At 46.1% G+C, this 16459-nt stretch overlaps 1 protein-coding gene across 2 annotated transcripts in view; it reads right to left on the bottom strand.

Annotated features, from left to right (window-relative positions):
* LOC135817453 (uncharacterized) overlaps window positions 1-16459 on the bottom strand; it is a 51853-nt gene that overhangs the window by 28448 nt on the left and 6946 nt on the right. For both annotated transcript variants that reach the window (XM_065330643.1, XM_065330644.1), the window contains exons 2-9: window positions 12976-13089; window positions 11498-11684; window positions 8883-8925; window positions 8120-8216; window positions 3529-3674; window positions 3322-3389; window positions 2462-2761; window positions 2236-2294 (exon numbers count right to left, since the gene is read on the bottom strand). In XM_065330643.1, the coding sequence (XP_065186715.1) occupies window positions 2236-2294; window positions 2462-2761; window positions 3322-3389; window positions 3529-3674; window positions 8120-8216; window positions 8883-8925; window positions 11498-11684; window positions 12976-13089 (1014 nt within the window). The remainder of the gene's footprint in view (window positions 1-2235; window positions 2295-2461; window positions 2762-3321; window positions 3390-3528; window positions 3675-8119; window positions 8217-8882; window positions 8926-11497; window positions 11685-12975; window positions 13090-16459) is intronic.

Raw genomic sequence — 16459 nt, 5'->3', positions numbered from 1 at the left:
TCCAGACACCGAGACAGTATTGCAGCAGTCAGCAACCATTCCTGAGCTTGTAGAGGCTCTACATCCTGCTGACGCCCTAATCGCATCGCCGCATGATTAAGGCCATGAAGTAGAGAGCCAGCATCCTGTGGCACGCAGATCACTGGACACGATTGATCTCGACGTGTGGGACTCCGTGCTACTGTCTATGTTATCTATAAAAGATATAACAAGACTATGCAGCGTATCACGGCATATCAACGAACTGTTGGATGAGGATTTCAAGCAGCTATGTGTGCTGAGTGTGTACCTCTTGTAGAAGAACTTCGGGCAGTAAAACAATATTAATTTTGATGGTGAGCGAAAACAATAGTCACGCGGTTCGTGCAAGACCTGAAGACACTGGTCCTCGCTAAAGGACGGTACGCATGTCGCCGGAAGGGCAAGATTCAGCTCGGCAAGCTACATGATAAGGTTGTGTACCTTTGCAAAAACTATGCACAATGCAAAGATTGTGACGACTACGAAGCGTGACCGCCAGGGACATCGTATTTGCCGCCTGCATATCAACGCCGACTACAACGTCTCGATGGGATCAGTGGACGAGAAGGACATGATGGTGTCCACTCACAGTGCTCTGTGCAAGACGTGGAAATGGTACAAAAAGCGGCGCTCCATTTCGTGGAAGCAGCATTTCACAACGCGTATGTTTCCTACAGGCTCAAGCCAACGAATGCACTCGATCAGTACAAGCTTTTGAAGGAAGCCTGCCTTGTTCTCCTCAGAGACGGAAGTCCCGATATGGAAGCTGGTCCCACAAGCATGACCGTTTGCTGGGCCGTCACTTCCTGGCTCCGAATCCGTCTACAACCGGCAGACCAAATGCCAAGCCCCGCTGCATTGTTTGCTCATCTCATGGCCAGAGGCGGTAGTCTCGCTACCACTGCGAAACGTGCACACAGAAACCTGTTCTGTGTGTGTCGCCCTGCTTCAAGGCCTATCACATCCACCGCGATTACTTATCACAGTGCCGCTTGTACAGTTCTGCAGCAGTTGTACCGTTCCAGTGAACGTGTTGTAAATAGTGTGTAGTATATAGCTTTTTAGAGTTGTTTCAAGTATGGAGTTGTTGACACCTATAACTTGTAAATATATTTCTGACTATGTGACGTTGACTAGAATGGAGATCAAGAAATGGAGAGTTTACGAAAGAGATTATGCCTAGATATGTTTTTGACAAATTTTCACATTTGCGTTCTTTGAATCTATCGCCAGCTGAATTTCTTGTTGACAATACCTGATTTAGAATTCATGTTGGTCTTGACCAATAGTGCAATGCTTCTCTATAATTATAGGAATGATCAATTCCAATGTCTATCTACCACTTGCCTTCGCACGCAGACCCAATCTTCTTGAAGCGCACTTTTTTTCTCACAAAAAAGGTCTTTGAGAAATGATCAAAATGGCCAGTAGCCCTTTCCCAAAGGTGCTCGCCCTTTTTCGCCCTTTTGGACCCTTTTTGGAAAAGCCCGTTTCTTTCGCCCTTTATTGCGTTTTTTGGTGAATATCGCCCTTTTTGAGCTTTTTTAGCAGAAAAAGTGCTAAAATCTGTTTGCTCATGCATACGATCACCGTTTCCGAGCGCTCGATATCGCAATGGGCCTTGGCACGCCGCTTTTTTTGGGGGATAACGCATTTTTCAATTTTTGTCCCAGTCACACCAAATTCCTTTCTGACACCTCTGTTTACAGCATTGTGTTTTTTGAACTTTACTTCCTGGTTTGCCTTTCTAGGACCCATAAATGGAAGAGTGCGTATTCATTTCTCATCTTGCGTTCATATCTAAACATCTATCATGGCTATGCTTCACTGAAAAAGAGCACTTTTTGCCTGTTTTCACTGAAAAAAGAACACTTTTTCAGCATATTTTGAGGGACGCGAAAAGCACTAAGTGCGAATTAAAAGAGCACCTTTGGGAAAGGGCTAATGGCCAGTCAAAACATTGATAATTTTGATTGTAATGTGGTTCAAATATATGCCAGAGGTGTCAGAAAGGAATTTGGTGTGACAGGGACAAAAATTGTAAAATGTGATTGTTGGCCAAAAACCTATGGGCCAGGCACGTTGCAACAGGCATGGCATGGAAAGGGTTAAAAAGCATACCAATACAAGGTACATTGGTCACGCAGGTGGTGACAAAGCATCCAGAGTGAAATCATCCTAGCTACGGAGATGCATCTACCCCCAAGGACTTACTAATTCAGCCATTTTCAAGTGAAGTGACGATCTCAAGACAGCTGTGACGTTATCCAGGTCTGTAGACATGAAGTCAAGGTTACACACACACACACACGCACGCACGCACGCACACACACACACACACACACACACACACATTGGTGTTTAATAAGTGTGGTTTATCAGGACAATACGGTAGGTACCGCTAAATTCTGTTAAGACTGGGTCAACTGTAACCACTCACCTAGTTGGGGTTTGTCCAGTATCGTGCCATCCTTCAGACTTTCTCTGCCAGCGTGTATGTACTGCAATAGCCAGGTGAACAGCTCAATGTTGCATATCACGCTGATGTGTTGAGGCTCCTCAGCGGCAGCGGCCTTGCCAGCAACAGCCGGTGGCTGGATTAGTGCTGTAGAGGAGCGAGTCGAGGGGAGATCATCTCCTGCACCAGGCGGCTGCCTCTGGCGTAGGTCCCAGTCGGCGAAAAAGGGCATCTTCTCGCGGAACAGGTTGACAGGCAGTCTAAAGCACTCACGGACTGGAACTAGACAATCAAGTACACACATTCATACAGACAAACAATAGGAGGACAGAGGAAGTGTTTTTACTCAGAGTTTCACGCACTAAGCGATCATCAGAAAACCGGACAGCCTGGAACCTCTCTGTTTTACATTCATACAGAAATTGATCAGAGAACGCATTCATACAGAAGTTGATCAGAGAACACATTCATACAGAAGTTGATCAGAGAACACATTCATACAGAAGTTGATCAGAGAACACAGAACGATACATGTGCACATTTACATGCTCACATACACACGCGCGCGCACAAAGTGACCAGTTGAAAGGGATAAACAGGACGCCTTGTCTCCTGGTGGAGAGCAGAAAGGATCGGAAGGGATCCTGCAAACTAGTCTTCTGCAATTTACACCACCCAATGGCCAATAATCAGGGAAGCCTATACTCACACGCACATTATACAGGCAGCACATGTGTGTGGGCACATGCACATGCACACGCACGCACACACACACACACACACACACACACACACACACGGGTACACAAGAAGACAGGAAATGTAAAAAAAGATCATCCTACCTGATTCTGCGTGGCTGTTGTCTGAGACAACGATCAGCACACTGCGTCCATCACCTTCGGCATGGCGGCTTTGCAGGAAAACAAACACAATTACAACTGAGAAGAGAATGTGTACTCATATTACATATGACCTGGCACAGAATCCTTTGCTTGCAATAATCGTATGTTTTAATTGAAGAACAATCTATTGTGTGTAGAGAAACCTACCTCATCTCTTTTGCCCTGGTCGCATACTCCTTCACAACGTGTCGAGCGGAGAAGCCCAGTCTGGCTGCAGCTGGCTGACGTGTCCAGTCCACTAATGACGAGGCTATCGGGGCATTACCATCCGGTGCTTCAGGTACTGTAGGCCTCTGGTAGAAACAGAATGAGCGTAATAAGAATGCCATTATGATTTCATTAGGAGCTGGAAAGGGAAAAATCTGAACAAATTGACCGTCACCACACTCGAACCAGGGTGTACATCGCGTACATACGCGATCTGCCTGGACCTCATGCGTTCAGACAATCATAACTCGGTCAATTCTTGGTCGATTCTCACGATCAAAATGTGTATCTGCAAGAGAAAACTCTCAGCTTGTGATAGAAACAATCGCCGAAGCGATATAGTTCATCGGCTAAATCCAAAATCGAGCACCTGCATTACCCCACCCCTCTCAGGGAGGGGTTTCGGCCGATCTTAGGTCGGGGGGGGGGGGGCGTGTCCACTGATTACAAAAATGAAATTTAATTTCAGAAGGGTGTGTCGGTTCCCTGCCAAATACGAACTTGAATTTAGTGGATGTGTTGCCATGGTAACCAATACATTTTCCTTTATATCTCACTTTGTGGATGGAATTTTCAATATTAATTTTTCTTTTTCTTTTGCATGACTTGAGCTGCTGAGAAGCTAGTATGAGGATAGGAATTAGTAAAGACACAACAGATGAGTAGGCGGTGAAACATTTGGACGACCGTACGTACACGACTGTCCTACGTCACGGCACATATTATGTATAGTTTATGCAGGACAAGATGTATTCTATTCGCGTCACCGAAATATTGCTGGTGCTGGTACACTCTCGCCCTGGGTATTTCATCCAACTATTACTGCTGTGATATGCAGCAGCCTCTACATGTACATTGTACATTGACATGTGATAGCTAGCTAGTGGTAGACTACTGACTACTTTATTGCAATGATTATGTAGCAGCATACACTGGACCAAAGAATACACAACCACACACATATGTACCGTTCGTAGAAGGCCACTATCATGCTTTTCCACTAATCAAACTTTTCTATGACAACTTCAACGCACCACGCAATTATCATCATTGTCAGCTGTGGCCTTCTGGAAACATGCTCAGCATGCACAGGTGCATAGATGTGTAATGAGTCTGTAGAGGCAGCACCGAGCACCAAACCCCAGAGAACTGTGGCTTGGGCCAGTTGGGGTGCCTATTCTGCTTGGAGTTATCTCTGCAGACGCACGCCCTTGGTGAAGAAACAGCCTATGGAAGTTGATAGCAGCAGCACTTTTTTCATCCTTCTACACGGCATACAAGCAAAGTCAGGCCATTTGATGATGCTGCTATCAACCTCCTTGCGCAGTTTCTTCACCATGGACGTGTTCTTTGATGCAGATAAGCCCAGCACAGAAAGCACTCCAAGCCACAGCAGTTCCTCGGTCACCGAGGCATGGTGCTGCTTCTACACACTCAGTGTACATACTGAACATGCTTCAAGAAGACTGCAGCTGACAATGCATTGATGCCTGCGTGGTGCGTTGCAGGAGAAGTTAATTTGATTGGTTTACAGCTTTGGATAGTCATCAGGGCTACTTATACATAGGACTGTGATTGCTTCTTCTGTGTTGCATGCACACATGTACACTGTCATGCAGTTTTTCGAGAGGAGACATGGAAAATCTGCTTCTGTACAGAAGGATAGCGCCCCTGAACGCCGACAAGAGTCTTACAGCGTAGTCATAGCTTCTATCCGATGCCAGATCAGCTTTTCCTTGGTCCGATCTAACACAATTGTAGCTGTAGGCGCCTCTATGTACCTGCCGTTGCTGCGGACTCAACTGTCTTGTTCTTTCAGAGGAAGCTATCTGCTGTTGAGGCTGTTACATCATAAATTTTCAATGGGCCAAGCGCGACACGCGAATTCCTTGAACTGGACGCATATCTGACCTTGCTCAGTACGTCACACACCTGTTCCTCCCACCCCAACCACACGTGGAAAGCGGTGGCGCTCGGTGAAATGATCCGAGAGAATCGAGGATCGACAACTGAAGCTGCGTCCCTGGGCACTAGATCGTTTTTGTCTAGTAAACTTGTTGAGCGAGGCTATTCACAATCAATTGTCTCAGCCGCTCCACACATTAACCACAAAACTAGGCCCACGCGCCCTAAGCGCAACATCACACCTCCATTGATCATTCCCTACCACCCCAGTCTCACTGGCTTAAACAAGGTGATGAAACATCTCTGGACTAAGCATCGACTTGACACTAAACTGGGCCCGCACCTTTTATTGCGTGGAAAAAGACCAAGTGTCTATCAAACTATCTTACACACAACCATGTGTAGACTCACACTTCTGCTGTTGTCGTTCTTTCACTTTTAAAAATTTTACTGATGAGGGACCGTTCCCACACAGAGCTGCCATTGGTCTGATGAGTTACCCTAATGATAACGAAACAAGCTTGTCACCATTTTTTTTACCTTTGGACGGTCCTTCTACATCAGTCATTCTATTCCACCATTACATGCACCTTTTTTAATTAATTGTGTTCTTTTGCATTGCTATTTTCCATATCCATGCACCGCACCTTTTTACACACGGCTTTGCATTGCGTTTTCTTTTGTGCCGCCCTACAACCGCTCTGCCCAGCAGAATCTTTCAATCCAGGAATGAGACGTTTCTCTGATGAACAAACTCGCACCCCCATATGGGTTGTACTTGTGGAATCAGACGTTTCTCTGATGAACAAACTCGCACCCCCATAAGGGTTGTACTCGTGGAATCAGACGTTTCTCTGATGAACAAACTCGCACCCCATAAGGGTTGTACTTGTGGAATCAGACGTTTCTCTGATGAACAAACTCGCACCCCCAGAAGGGTTGTACTTGTGGAATCAGACGTTTCTCTGATGAACAAACTCGCACCCCAATAAGGGTTGTACTCGTGGAATCAGACGTTTCTCTGATGAACAAACTCGCACCCCAATAAGGGTTGTACTCGTGGAATCAGACGTTTCTCTGATGAACAAACTCGCACCCCATAAGGGTTGTACTCGTGGAATCAGACGTTTCTCTGATGAACAAACTCGCACCCCCATAAGGGTTGTACTCGTGGAATCAGACGTTTCTCTGATGAACAAACTTGCACCCCCATAAGGGTTGTACTTGTGGAATCAGACATTTCTCTGATGAAGTATGAGTAACTGGTATGAGTGTTGTACTCATGGAGTCGAAGGGGGGGGGGGGGGGCACCAATGGCTCCATATCAAGTGAGCCCAATATCACCGGCAAAACGGTACATGTATGCCTTTCTGCTGCCGTAGAGTCAAAGTACTGTGTTGAGCGAATGCCTACACTGCTATTCTCTCTCTTTACCTGTGGCTCTTCCACCAATTTTTTCCTTTTTTCTTTCTCCTGCAATACAGTAGGCTATCAGATGGCAATTGTTCATGTTTCCACCAAGTACAATGTACTGTGTGCAGTGTACAGACTGCATGTTGCAGTAGTCATAGTCGGATGACATATACGCCGGGGCCAAAAGTGCACCAGCACCAGCAACAGGTAGGTGATGCGAAGAGAATACAGTCATATTGTCCTGCATACGCTATGCAAAATATCTGCCATAGCGCGATACGCGCGATCGTCCAAATGTTTCAGCGCCTTGGTGATTTACTTATCCTTATCCTTATATTATTAGCTTCTCAGCAGCTAAGATCCTCCAAAAGAAAAAGAGAATGTCGAAAATGCCTTTCATAGGGTGAGATATAAAGGAAAAAATGCCCTGGGTATCATCGCAACGCACCTAAATTCAATGTTAATGTTTGGCATGGAATGACACATTTTCTGAAATTCACGCCCCGATCTAAAATCGTCCAAAATCCTTCCCTGAAGGGGTGGGGTAATGGGTCATGCAGCTTCTCGAACATAGCCCCGGAATAGCCGGTTTTAAGACTACGTGAAACCTGGAGTTGCAACACAATCACCCCGAGATTATTCCTAGCTATGAAAGTTTGTAAAATAGACAGACAGGTCTGTGGAGAAGTGCATTATGTCTTTGAACTAAAAGAAATACGACAGTAGCGGGCGTTTTGTATGCCAAAGAATGGTGTAACAGCAGCAGCAGCAGAAGAAAGAGTCAAACCTAGCTTTTCAAAAGTAAATTGTGTTTTTTGCATTGCTCTCCTTCGTTTCCATTCTACTATGGCTGACTATGTTCCTTATCTCTGATTTAAGTTCCCGTGCTAGCTTACCAGTGCTGCGTGGAGTGAAAAAGATACATTTTACCAATGAACCAAAGACTGGTTGGTGTCTTCTAAGTTTCATCCACAGGTAGCAGCCCATAAAACCAGTGATTGTATCATTTTACTCACAGCGACATCATTTTACTCACAGCGACATCATTTTACTCACAGCGACATCATTTTACTCACAGCGACATCATTTTACTCACCGCGACATCATTCCACTCACAGCGACATCATTCTACTCATAGCGACATCATTCCACTCACAGCGACATCATTCCACTCACAGCGACATCATTTTACACACAGCGTCATTTTACTCACGGCGACATGTGGGTTGCTCGTAGGCGCTGCTGAGCTCTTTACAGAGGTGTCTTGCTGTATCCTAGGCTGCACGGTTGGTCCTAGGCCAGTCAACGATCTACATGACACACAGAGCCGCAGGTTACAGTGCTCTCGGCTAGCCAAAAAAGCTGCTCGCCACATCATCCAGCTTGTATCCAATCTCAGACGTTGCCGCAGACGTTTTCTCGGTTTCCCGTTTTCTTGCATGGTGTTGCTCTGCGCTGTCAAAGGTCAAGCAACTCGAAATGATTACACGCAGATTCTACGTGGTGATGCAAGGCATATTATTATAAGAATTATTTGAATATTCTAGAATACTGATGCCAGAAAGAATATTCGAATGCATGCGGTAAACTTCAAAAATTCTACTATCACTGCATGGTAGTAAGCAATCCGGTGCAATTGATATGTTCTTCCCCTTTGCTGTTTGCAGTTCGTATGTGCTGGGTCGTCCTGTTGCAAGGGGTCTTGTGTCTTCTGGAGTTACCAGACATTGGAGCCTTTATATTGCACAATCGAGACTAGTATCAGATTGCTTAGCGTACGTAGAACCTTAGTACTGTCACAGGTCCCCGCGTGTAGCTGTGGTTCAAGAATCCCTCGGGGAATCTGTATGTATACGTGGTAATAGATAAGGAAATGGGTTTTGTGCGGCTATTATTGCCACCTCCTCCCCGGGGGCAAATGGGTCCAACATCTATGCTGTGTGCACTTGTCATAGATCACTGGGATCTGTACTGACCTTGTCCGGGGAAGAGCATCGTCGAGACTGACGGAAGGCTCCACTGTAGCACACATATGCACAAAGAGCGATAATAAAAATTAATATCATAAACTTGACCCCTTCAGATTATCACCATAATTGTGTGCCGAAAACTGGGCTTTCATTGTGATGTCATCTGTACAGCTTCATGCATATCACCTAACACAGGCAAGAGTGGAAAGATAACGTATTTTCGGCAATACTGGCCGAGGCGCTTAGTAGTTTGCGAGCGCTAAACTTTCACCCAATTTGAAAAAAATCCACACAAAAGCCCTGAAAAGATGTGGCGTGTATTTCAGACAGAAGTTAATAGAAGACCGGCGCTAATGTCCGAAAATACGAGAAACATGCCGTGTTAGCTGAGTTCTCTATGCAGAAACTGAACACACTTCGAGGGTATCACAGATGCCGGGCGAGTGTAGACACTTAACCAGTAGCAATAACACTGGAGTTAATCAGTATCAAGATTGGAGTAAGAAAAACGATTTTATTGTAAGTGCGAGGGATTGAAATGGGAAATTTCTTTAGAAACCTTGACTATCACCACCAGGGACACTCGCTGCAGGGATTCCCTAGCCACTAAGCTATGGTCCAGTCTTCATCCCAGCAGCGACCAGTCAACATTTCCTTCCGACATTGAAACACATGCTTCCCAAGAAACAATACATGGGACGCAGCCCTGACTGTAACCGTTATACTTCGCACACAAACTTGTACAGTCAACTTTGCGAATAACGAGATTCGGTGTCCTTATTTGCGAAGTGTCCTTATACCCGAAGTCCCATTTGAATGTATGTGAACCCATATTTTTGTATAGTATGATATGAATATCAAAATGAAGCACCTTTCATGCCCTATGCCAATGTGTACTCTCAGACTCTTTACGAACATTTTGAAAGTTTTTGTTTTCACAAGTATACTTTCAAGCCTTCTCATCAGGTGAAATACAGGCAAGCGTGGCAGTGACAGGAACCGCATCAACTAGAAGAATGACAAGTTCGGCAACGACGGCAATGGCAGCGTCTAAAGCACTGCCAGAGGCAACGGCTAGGGTCCACTCGACTAGCCATTTGATATCGGATGTGTCCACCGCACATGCTGATTGCTTTGATGTTAGTTCTGATAAGTATGAGTCGTCCATTGCTAGTCATTTGTTTGAGCATTCTGATTGTCGTGCTGTGTATTCAGATGATTGTTTTTCGATTGTTTCACGTGTACGCAGTGCTAGATTGCTGAATGTTTTGGAAGCCGTATACATCCACACAAAGAAACCCAATCTTTGCAAGCAGAAGCAAATTAAATTCACACTTAGGCTGTTAGGTAGGTCGTCAAAACCTCGTTAGTTATGTCCAGTGATCGTCTCTTGTTGTCGCACTACATATCTTATTGAGTTCTCGCACTTGCACCTTTGTGTCATTATTGCTATGTGTATAGGTCACGCATTTTCTCTGTTAACTTTAGCTACATTCTTCTTTTGTGCTGTTTTACCACCTCCTTACTGTACTTAATCCACTGTTCCTGTTCCTGTGTAACAAACGAGTCAGCCATGACGTCCAGATTAAACGAGGCGTCCGAACAGACCCTTACCAAAGCACTTGCCCCCGGCAAGCGGAGAAAGTTCAGGACCAGTTTGCAGCTCAGGGTCGCGCTGCAGCTCCGTATCGAAGCCAGTCTCCTCGTCAGCCGTCACTCGTCCTGGGAACTCTTGACGCAAGCCACCAAAGCAGCAGCAGCCGAGTAGTGGCGCCCGTGGGGAGTGCTCGAACTGTGGCCGCACACATGCCCAGGGTAAGTGCCCATCTGGCGGCAAAAATGCATGCGGCAAGCGAAATCACTTCGCACAAGCTTCTCGATCAAAACGCCAGGTTGCCTTATACACGAAGGTCTTCGCTAGACACGCTCTGCCCAGTAAACGTGACTGTCAGCGAGTCAAAGTGTCACTTAAGGAAGAGTGAAGTGAAGTTTCTTGCCAACATCGTCTCCAAGGATGGTCTGCTGCCAGGTCCGCAGAGAGTGTATGCTGCTACAGACGTCAAGTCACCCAGGAATGTCACAGAGTTGCGACGGCTTCTTGGCATGTTCAACTTCATGTCCCGGCCCATCAAGTTGTGTGTTGTCACTGTTGTGTATTCTAAAGAACTGCGAAAGTCATTACAGCGTCCTGCTAGTGATGTGTACTGTCTATGGTTAGACTTCCAGAGGAAAAAACGGATGATGATTGATCTGAACACAACAGGTGATGCATCCCATGTTGGGTTAATTTCAGTTCAGTCACCATATCAAGTTAACTTCCTTTTTCATCACACCCCCACCTCCCAACACCCCTGCAAGCAGTGCGGTAACAGTAGAGATCAAAACAAGTGAATTGTTAACATCCGATACTATTTATACAAAAGAGAAAGACCAAGGAAGTGTTGTTAGTGGACAGTGTAGCGTAACTTGTAGTTCCTTGGTCTTTCTCTTTTGTATAAATTAAACCTTGGCTCTCCATCTGTGTCCAATCCGATACTATTCCAGTTTTCTAGAAAATAAACCATGATCAGCTAGTGTAGATATGATCAGAGATCGACCACACAGTAAGGTATGGACTTAACCTGACTCTGGTCTTGTGGCGGACTGCCGGCCACTGCGGGACTTCGAAGCGGCCGTCAGCCTTCTTGGCTCCATAGGATGTACAGGAGGCTTGAGTCCAAAGCGAGCGGGGCGAGCGACTGGCGGTGAAGGCCCGCCAGATCTCATTGGACGTCGTTCCTTCATTATTGCCAAGTACCGAGCTATGCACTGGAGCACACAGCATAATCATAATGGCATAAAGAGGACCCTTTGAGGCAGCTCAAAGTCGAGTGCTCGACACACAGTAGAGCAGTGTACAGAAATAGCAGAGGCGAAGCGTTGGGGATGCCGCCGTCTAATGAGAGAAGAGTGAAACTTGGAAGTTACAGCTCCACAGCCGTCCGCCTCCCTTGTTCGTGTTATCATAGTGGCGTGCATAAATTGATTTGGCCGGGTTTGGTCACGAGAACACCAACGCATGCCAATTAGATACGCCTAGGCCTTGCGGCAGAGGGGAGAGGACTTTGGGGGGTCTGGAACGCAGGATCTTCGTGGAAACCACGCACAAACCAGTATGATACCAGCTTTGGGAGGCGCTGGTTGTATACCAGTTTCGGGTTACTAAAGCCAGTTGCACGAGTTAAATGTCTACAACATAAAATTAGCAACAAAATCCAAATGCTTAAGGGTTTCTTGCCAAGGTTGTGGGGTAGTTTCCCCACGTACAATACAACTGCACATTGCCTCATTAGCACTAGGGTCGATACCAGGTAGTTCTATTTTGCAGCAAACTTCATTATATTAGTGCATAGAATCTAACTGACTGCATGAAATCTGACTGTCCTCGTCACCACAGCCATGTTTTATCGCAAACAGACCAATAAGCTCTTCACTATCTACTTTTATGTCTCTGAGAAATTATCATGGCCGCATGATGTCATAGAAAAGAAGGCAAAACATGTGGTATGGTGATCCACTCGTTTTGAATACAATAAAGCCTTTTGTGAATTGTGGGTTCAGCTTGAACTGTTGATCGCCATTCTAATACTGTTTTCGCCTCGAATTTTATTTACATATTTGGCATGGTATTGATAAGAAAGAAAAAGGATCAAGGAACTACAAGTTACGCTATAATGTCCACTAACACCACCAGTTACTAAACAATCAGCTCCTGCGATAACATTGCACGACACTGGCCGACGGTACTGACGTTTTACACCTAACTAGACTGGTGGTGTTAGTGGACATAATAACTTGTAGCTCCTTGGCATGGTAATCTTTATTTCACTTCACCATGCAAGCAAACAGACAATGATGCCTTATCACAAGCCAGCGACTGGCTCTCACAGAATGATGTTATGCAAGAAAACTTTGCTACTGCCCCTCTGATCTGATCAACCTGGGACTTTCACAATTGGAATCCGTGCATTTTCACAGAACGTTATGATGCTCTCTGTTCAGGGTGAACCTCTCTGAAATTCAGTGAGGGTCAAAGTTGCAGTGTATTGCACAGCCTTACCTCTTCCTTTGTTGGCCATGACAAGAGTCCGTTTACCTGTTGCAAAAGATTTTCCGCAAATGCGGCATGTGGAGTTGCTGACCTGTTGCGGGAAGATGAGGAGCTGCTACGATGCTGGAAAATGCGACAGCCCGAGACAGAGGCGAACAGAAACAGAGACAACAAGGGAAAGAAGCAAGTGAAAAAGGGAAAAAATGAAATTGAGGAGAGCTACATATTGACAGGATATCGATGTTCAATTTAATGTACAGAATGCAGAAACGTGTCCTGCCAAATAATGTAGGCACATTACACGATCAAGAAGCCACAAGCGGTGGAGGAATACAACCAGGCAATGGGTGGTGTGGACAAATTTGATGCCCACATGGCAGCCTATCGTGTCCTTCGGAGGTCGAAGAAGTGGTGGCGTTGCGTGTTCTTGGACATGGTCGATGTGGCTTGTGTCAACGCGTACGTACTCTTTCAAGAGTACAGAGCTGCGCATCCGGAGACCATCCTTCGTCCTGCCCATTATGAGCATCTGCACTGGCCCTCCTCAGGTCAATTGCAGGGTTTCCAGAGTTTGGTGAACCACCCGAGCACAAACGCGGCAGGAAGAGGAAGTACGTCCGAACCGACCAGCACGTGCCAATGTATGTCAAGCGAAACAAACGTCGCAACTGTGTTGTCTGTTATCGTAAGTTCGGCATCGAGCGGAAACACGCTTTCTCTGCAAAGGCTGCAGCTACAATGATGCTCCAGTGCCAATGTGTGTTCAGGAGGGAACCACCTGCTTTGAGCGCTACCATTCTCCAGAGTTCGCCGGCTACCGCTATCAATAGTATGCACCCTTCAGACGATGAGTGCAGTCTGTGTAAACGGCCTACATACAACGCTTACTGTACATATCTGTGTATGAGTGAAATGCAGAGAGTAATATAGGCAATATCATTGCTTTCTACCCTGTTGAAATCATTGCGCCTGTACAAAGTTGGGTAACACATCAATGTCAAGACAACATATAAATGTATGTTTGTAGATTGAGTATTATAGTGCATGTATATGTCCGTGTATTAGGTTCGCCGCATACATGCCATGTTCTCATATCTTACCTGTTCGTCGCAGAAAAACTGCTGGCACCAAAACAATAATATGGCAACTTGATGACAGCATACATTCCTATGGTATATGTGAGATACTGTCATTGTATTCCAATGAAATCATCAAAATACCGCGTTTTCCATATTTGGTAATGGTTGCTAGGCAACAGTGCTACACAGTATGCGCATGTCGTTTATTGCAAAGTTTAGTCAAGGGCATCAGGTTTCAGAACAATATGGGTGTTGTTATCATGATTGTGGCCAGTTTTCATGTTCTGGGTCATTTTCTGTGGATATGTCCAAAACACGTGAAAACAGCCCAAATAATATACAGTAAAACCTGTAACTACAGACCACTGTGACTAGCTCTTGGTGCTTGGCTGACTGCCACGCAATTTTTTTCCTCTCCTCTCCTCCACTCTTCCTCTCTTCCTCTCTACTAGTTACCCTCTTTCTCCACTTCTTTTCCTTTCTAGTCTCTCCCTGTCCTCTCTTCTCTTCTCTTCTCTCTCCTTTTCTCCTCTTGTCAACGTTCTTGAGCAGCGGATATGGCGAGCAGCCGTAATTTATCGTTATTGAATTTGTTCAAATTAGCGACGTTCAATGTTCGAGGCCTAACGTCGAACGTGAAGCAGCAGCAACTGGCGACTGACATGGATGCCTATGGCGTAGACTTCTGCAGCCTTCAAGAGCTCAAGACCACCGAAGCATTCGACAGGAAAATACACGCGGGCCAAAAAACTTTCCGCTTGATCAGCTTCGGTCAAGAATCTGGAAAGCATGGCGGCCTTGGATTCGTTATCTCTCCAATAGTGTTGAAACGAGCGTATCTATAACAAACGAGCGATCAGTTCCACTAACGAGCAAGCTATCGAGCGAGCTAACGAGTTTCATCAAGAGTCCATATGGACTCTTGGTTTCATTGATGTGGCAAATATGATTATTTTTTTGAATATTTTTTCTGAGTTCGATTTTTTTCAGCTGGTTCAAATTACATGAATTATCACCGCCGGTATTTGGGGTTGCTGCTGCTTCACTTCGGACTGCTGTTTGGTGTCGAGATGTCTTTTCAGTGCCGTCGTCGATTAGCCTTTGTAAGAATAGACCGTTTTGCAAAGATTGCAAGTAGCCCTGGTCTTCGCTGCATCGCGGGAGAAAACTTCCAAACGACTGAGCGTAACTTTCACTCGAATGGAGAGGTGACCGAAGCATATCCTGCGACAGGTCAGCAGATGCGGAACAAGACATCAGTAGAGTCCACCAAAGCTGCAACGACAACTGAAACAACTCAAGTGTCGTGCAGGCATACAGTCACCTGTAACTGCGAGTGATTTTCACTTTGCGCGGGACTGGACTCTCGATCGACCAGGGAGTCGTAAAATATTTTACGACTCCCCGGTCGACATGTACTGCCATGTGTACGGAGTACGGTGTTCGTTAGTGCAAACGAGCTGGCCGCACAAACGAGCCGAGTTTCTGGCGAGCGAGCTAACGAGTATCCGGTGAGATCGTTTCAACACTACTCTCCAAGAATCGAACCATTCCTGCTACATCATAAGAAGTTAACAGACAGAGTCGGCTTCGCGGACTTCAAGTTCCCTCGGGCCCACGGTCGCGACACTCTCGATGTGCGTATCATTTCTGCATACGGCCCAACAACCCCTCTCGCGGAGAAAAACCCAGACATCCGGGACCAATTTTACGATAGTCTGTCGAGTGCATGGACCAGCGTGAAGAAACGAGCCATTGTTCTGTACGCAGGTGACTTCAACAGTAAAGTTGGAAATGGGACGGCACCCTGTGTTGGTCAGTACGCTAAGGGCAAACGGAACGAAAATGGCGAGGCCCTGGTTCAATGGGCGACGTCCAGGAGTCTGGTGCTGGCGAACACACTCTTTCGCTATTCACAGCGCTACAGAACGACGTGGACTGGATATGTCAGAGACGGACCGTGCACTAAGCCTATCTACAATATGATTGACTACATCATCGTACCGGAACATTGCAAATCCCTTGTCCGACGAGCACGCTCATATGGTGGCACCATGGTGTGTAGTGATCACAAACTTGTGATCAGCGATCTCCGACTCGATTCATTCTTCAAAGTGTTCAGAGCGTCGAAGAAGCAGGAACCACCCGTTGCCATAGGGAGACTGCATGACAGCACCGTGAGGCGGCAGTATGTGGACGCACTGAGTGCGAGTGACTGCATGGAGCGAGTCGCAGCGAACACAGCAGACCTCTCGGTGGCGTGGCAAACAGTCACAGAAATAGTGAAGGAAAAGGCAAAATCCGTTCTTGGAACAATGGTGAAAACGCGTCGGGGACTCGTCAATCCAGACCCACAGATCCAACGGTTGTCGATGCAGCAGAGACTACTGCGTCTACGGTTGGAGGACGGCGGT

Source organism: Sycon ciliatum, chromosome 5 (assembly GCF_964019385.1).
Source record: "Sycon ciliatum chromosome 5, ocSycCili1.1, whole genome shotgun sequence".
Lineage (NCBI taxonomy): Eukaryota > Metazoa > Porifera > Calcarea > Leucosolenida > Sycettidae > Sycon > Sycon ciliatum.
This window is presented reverse-complemented; position numbering and strand designations above follow the sequence as displayed.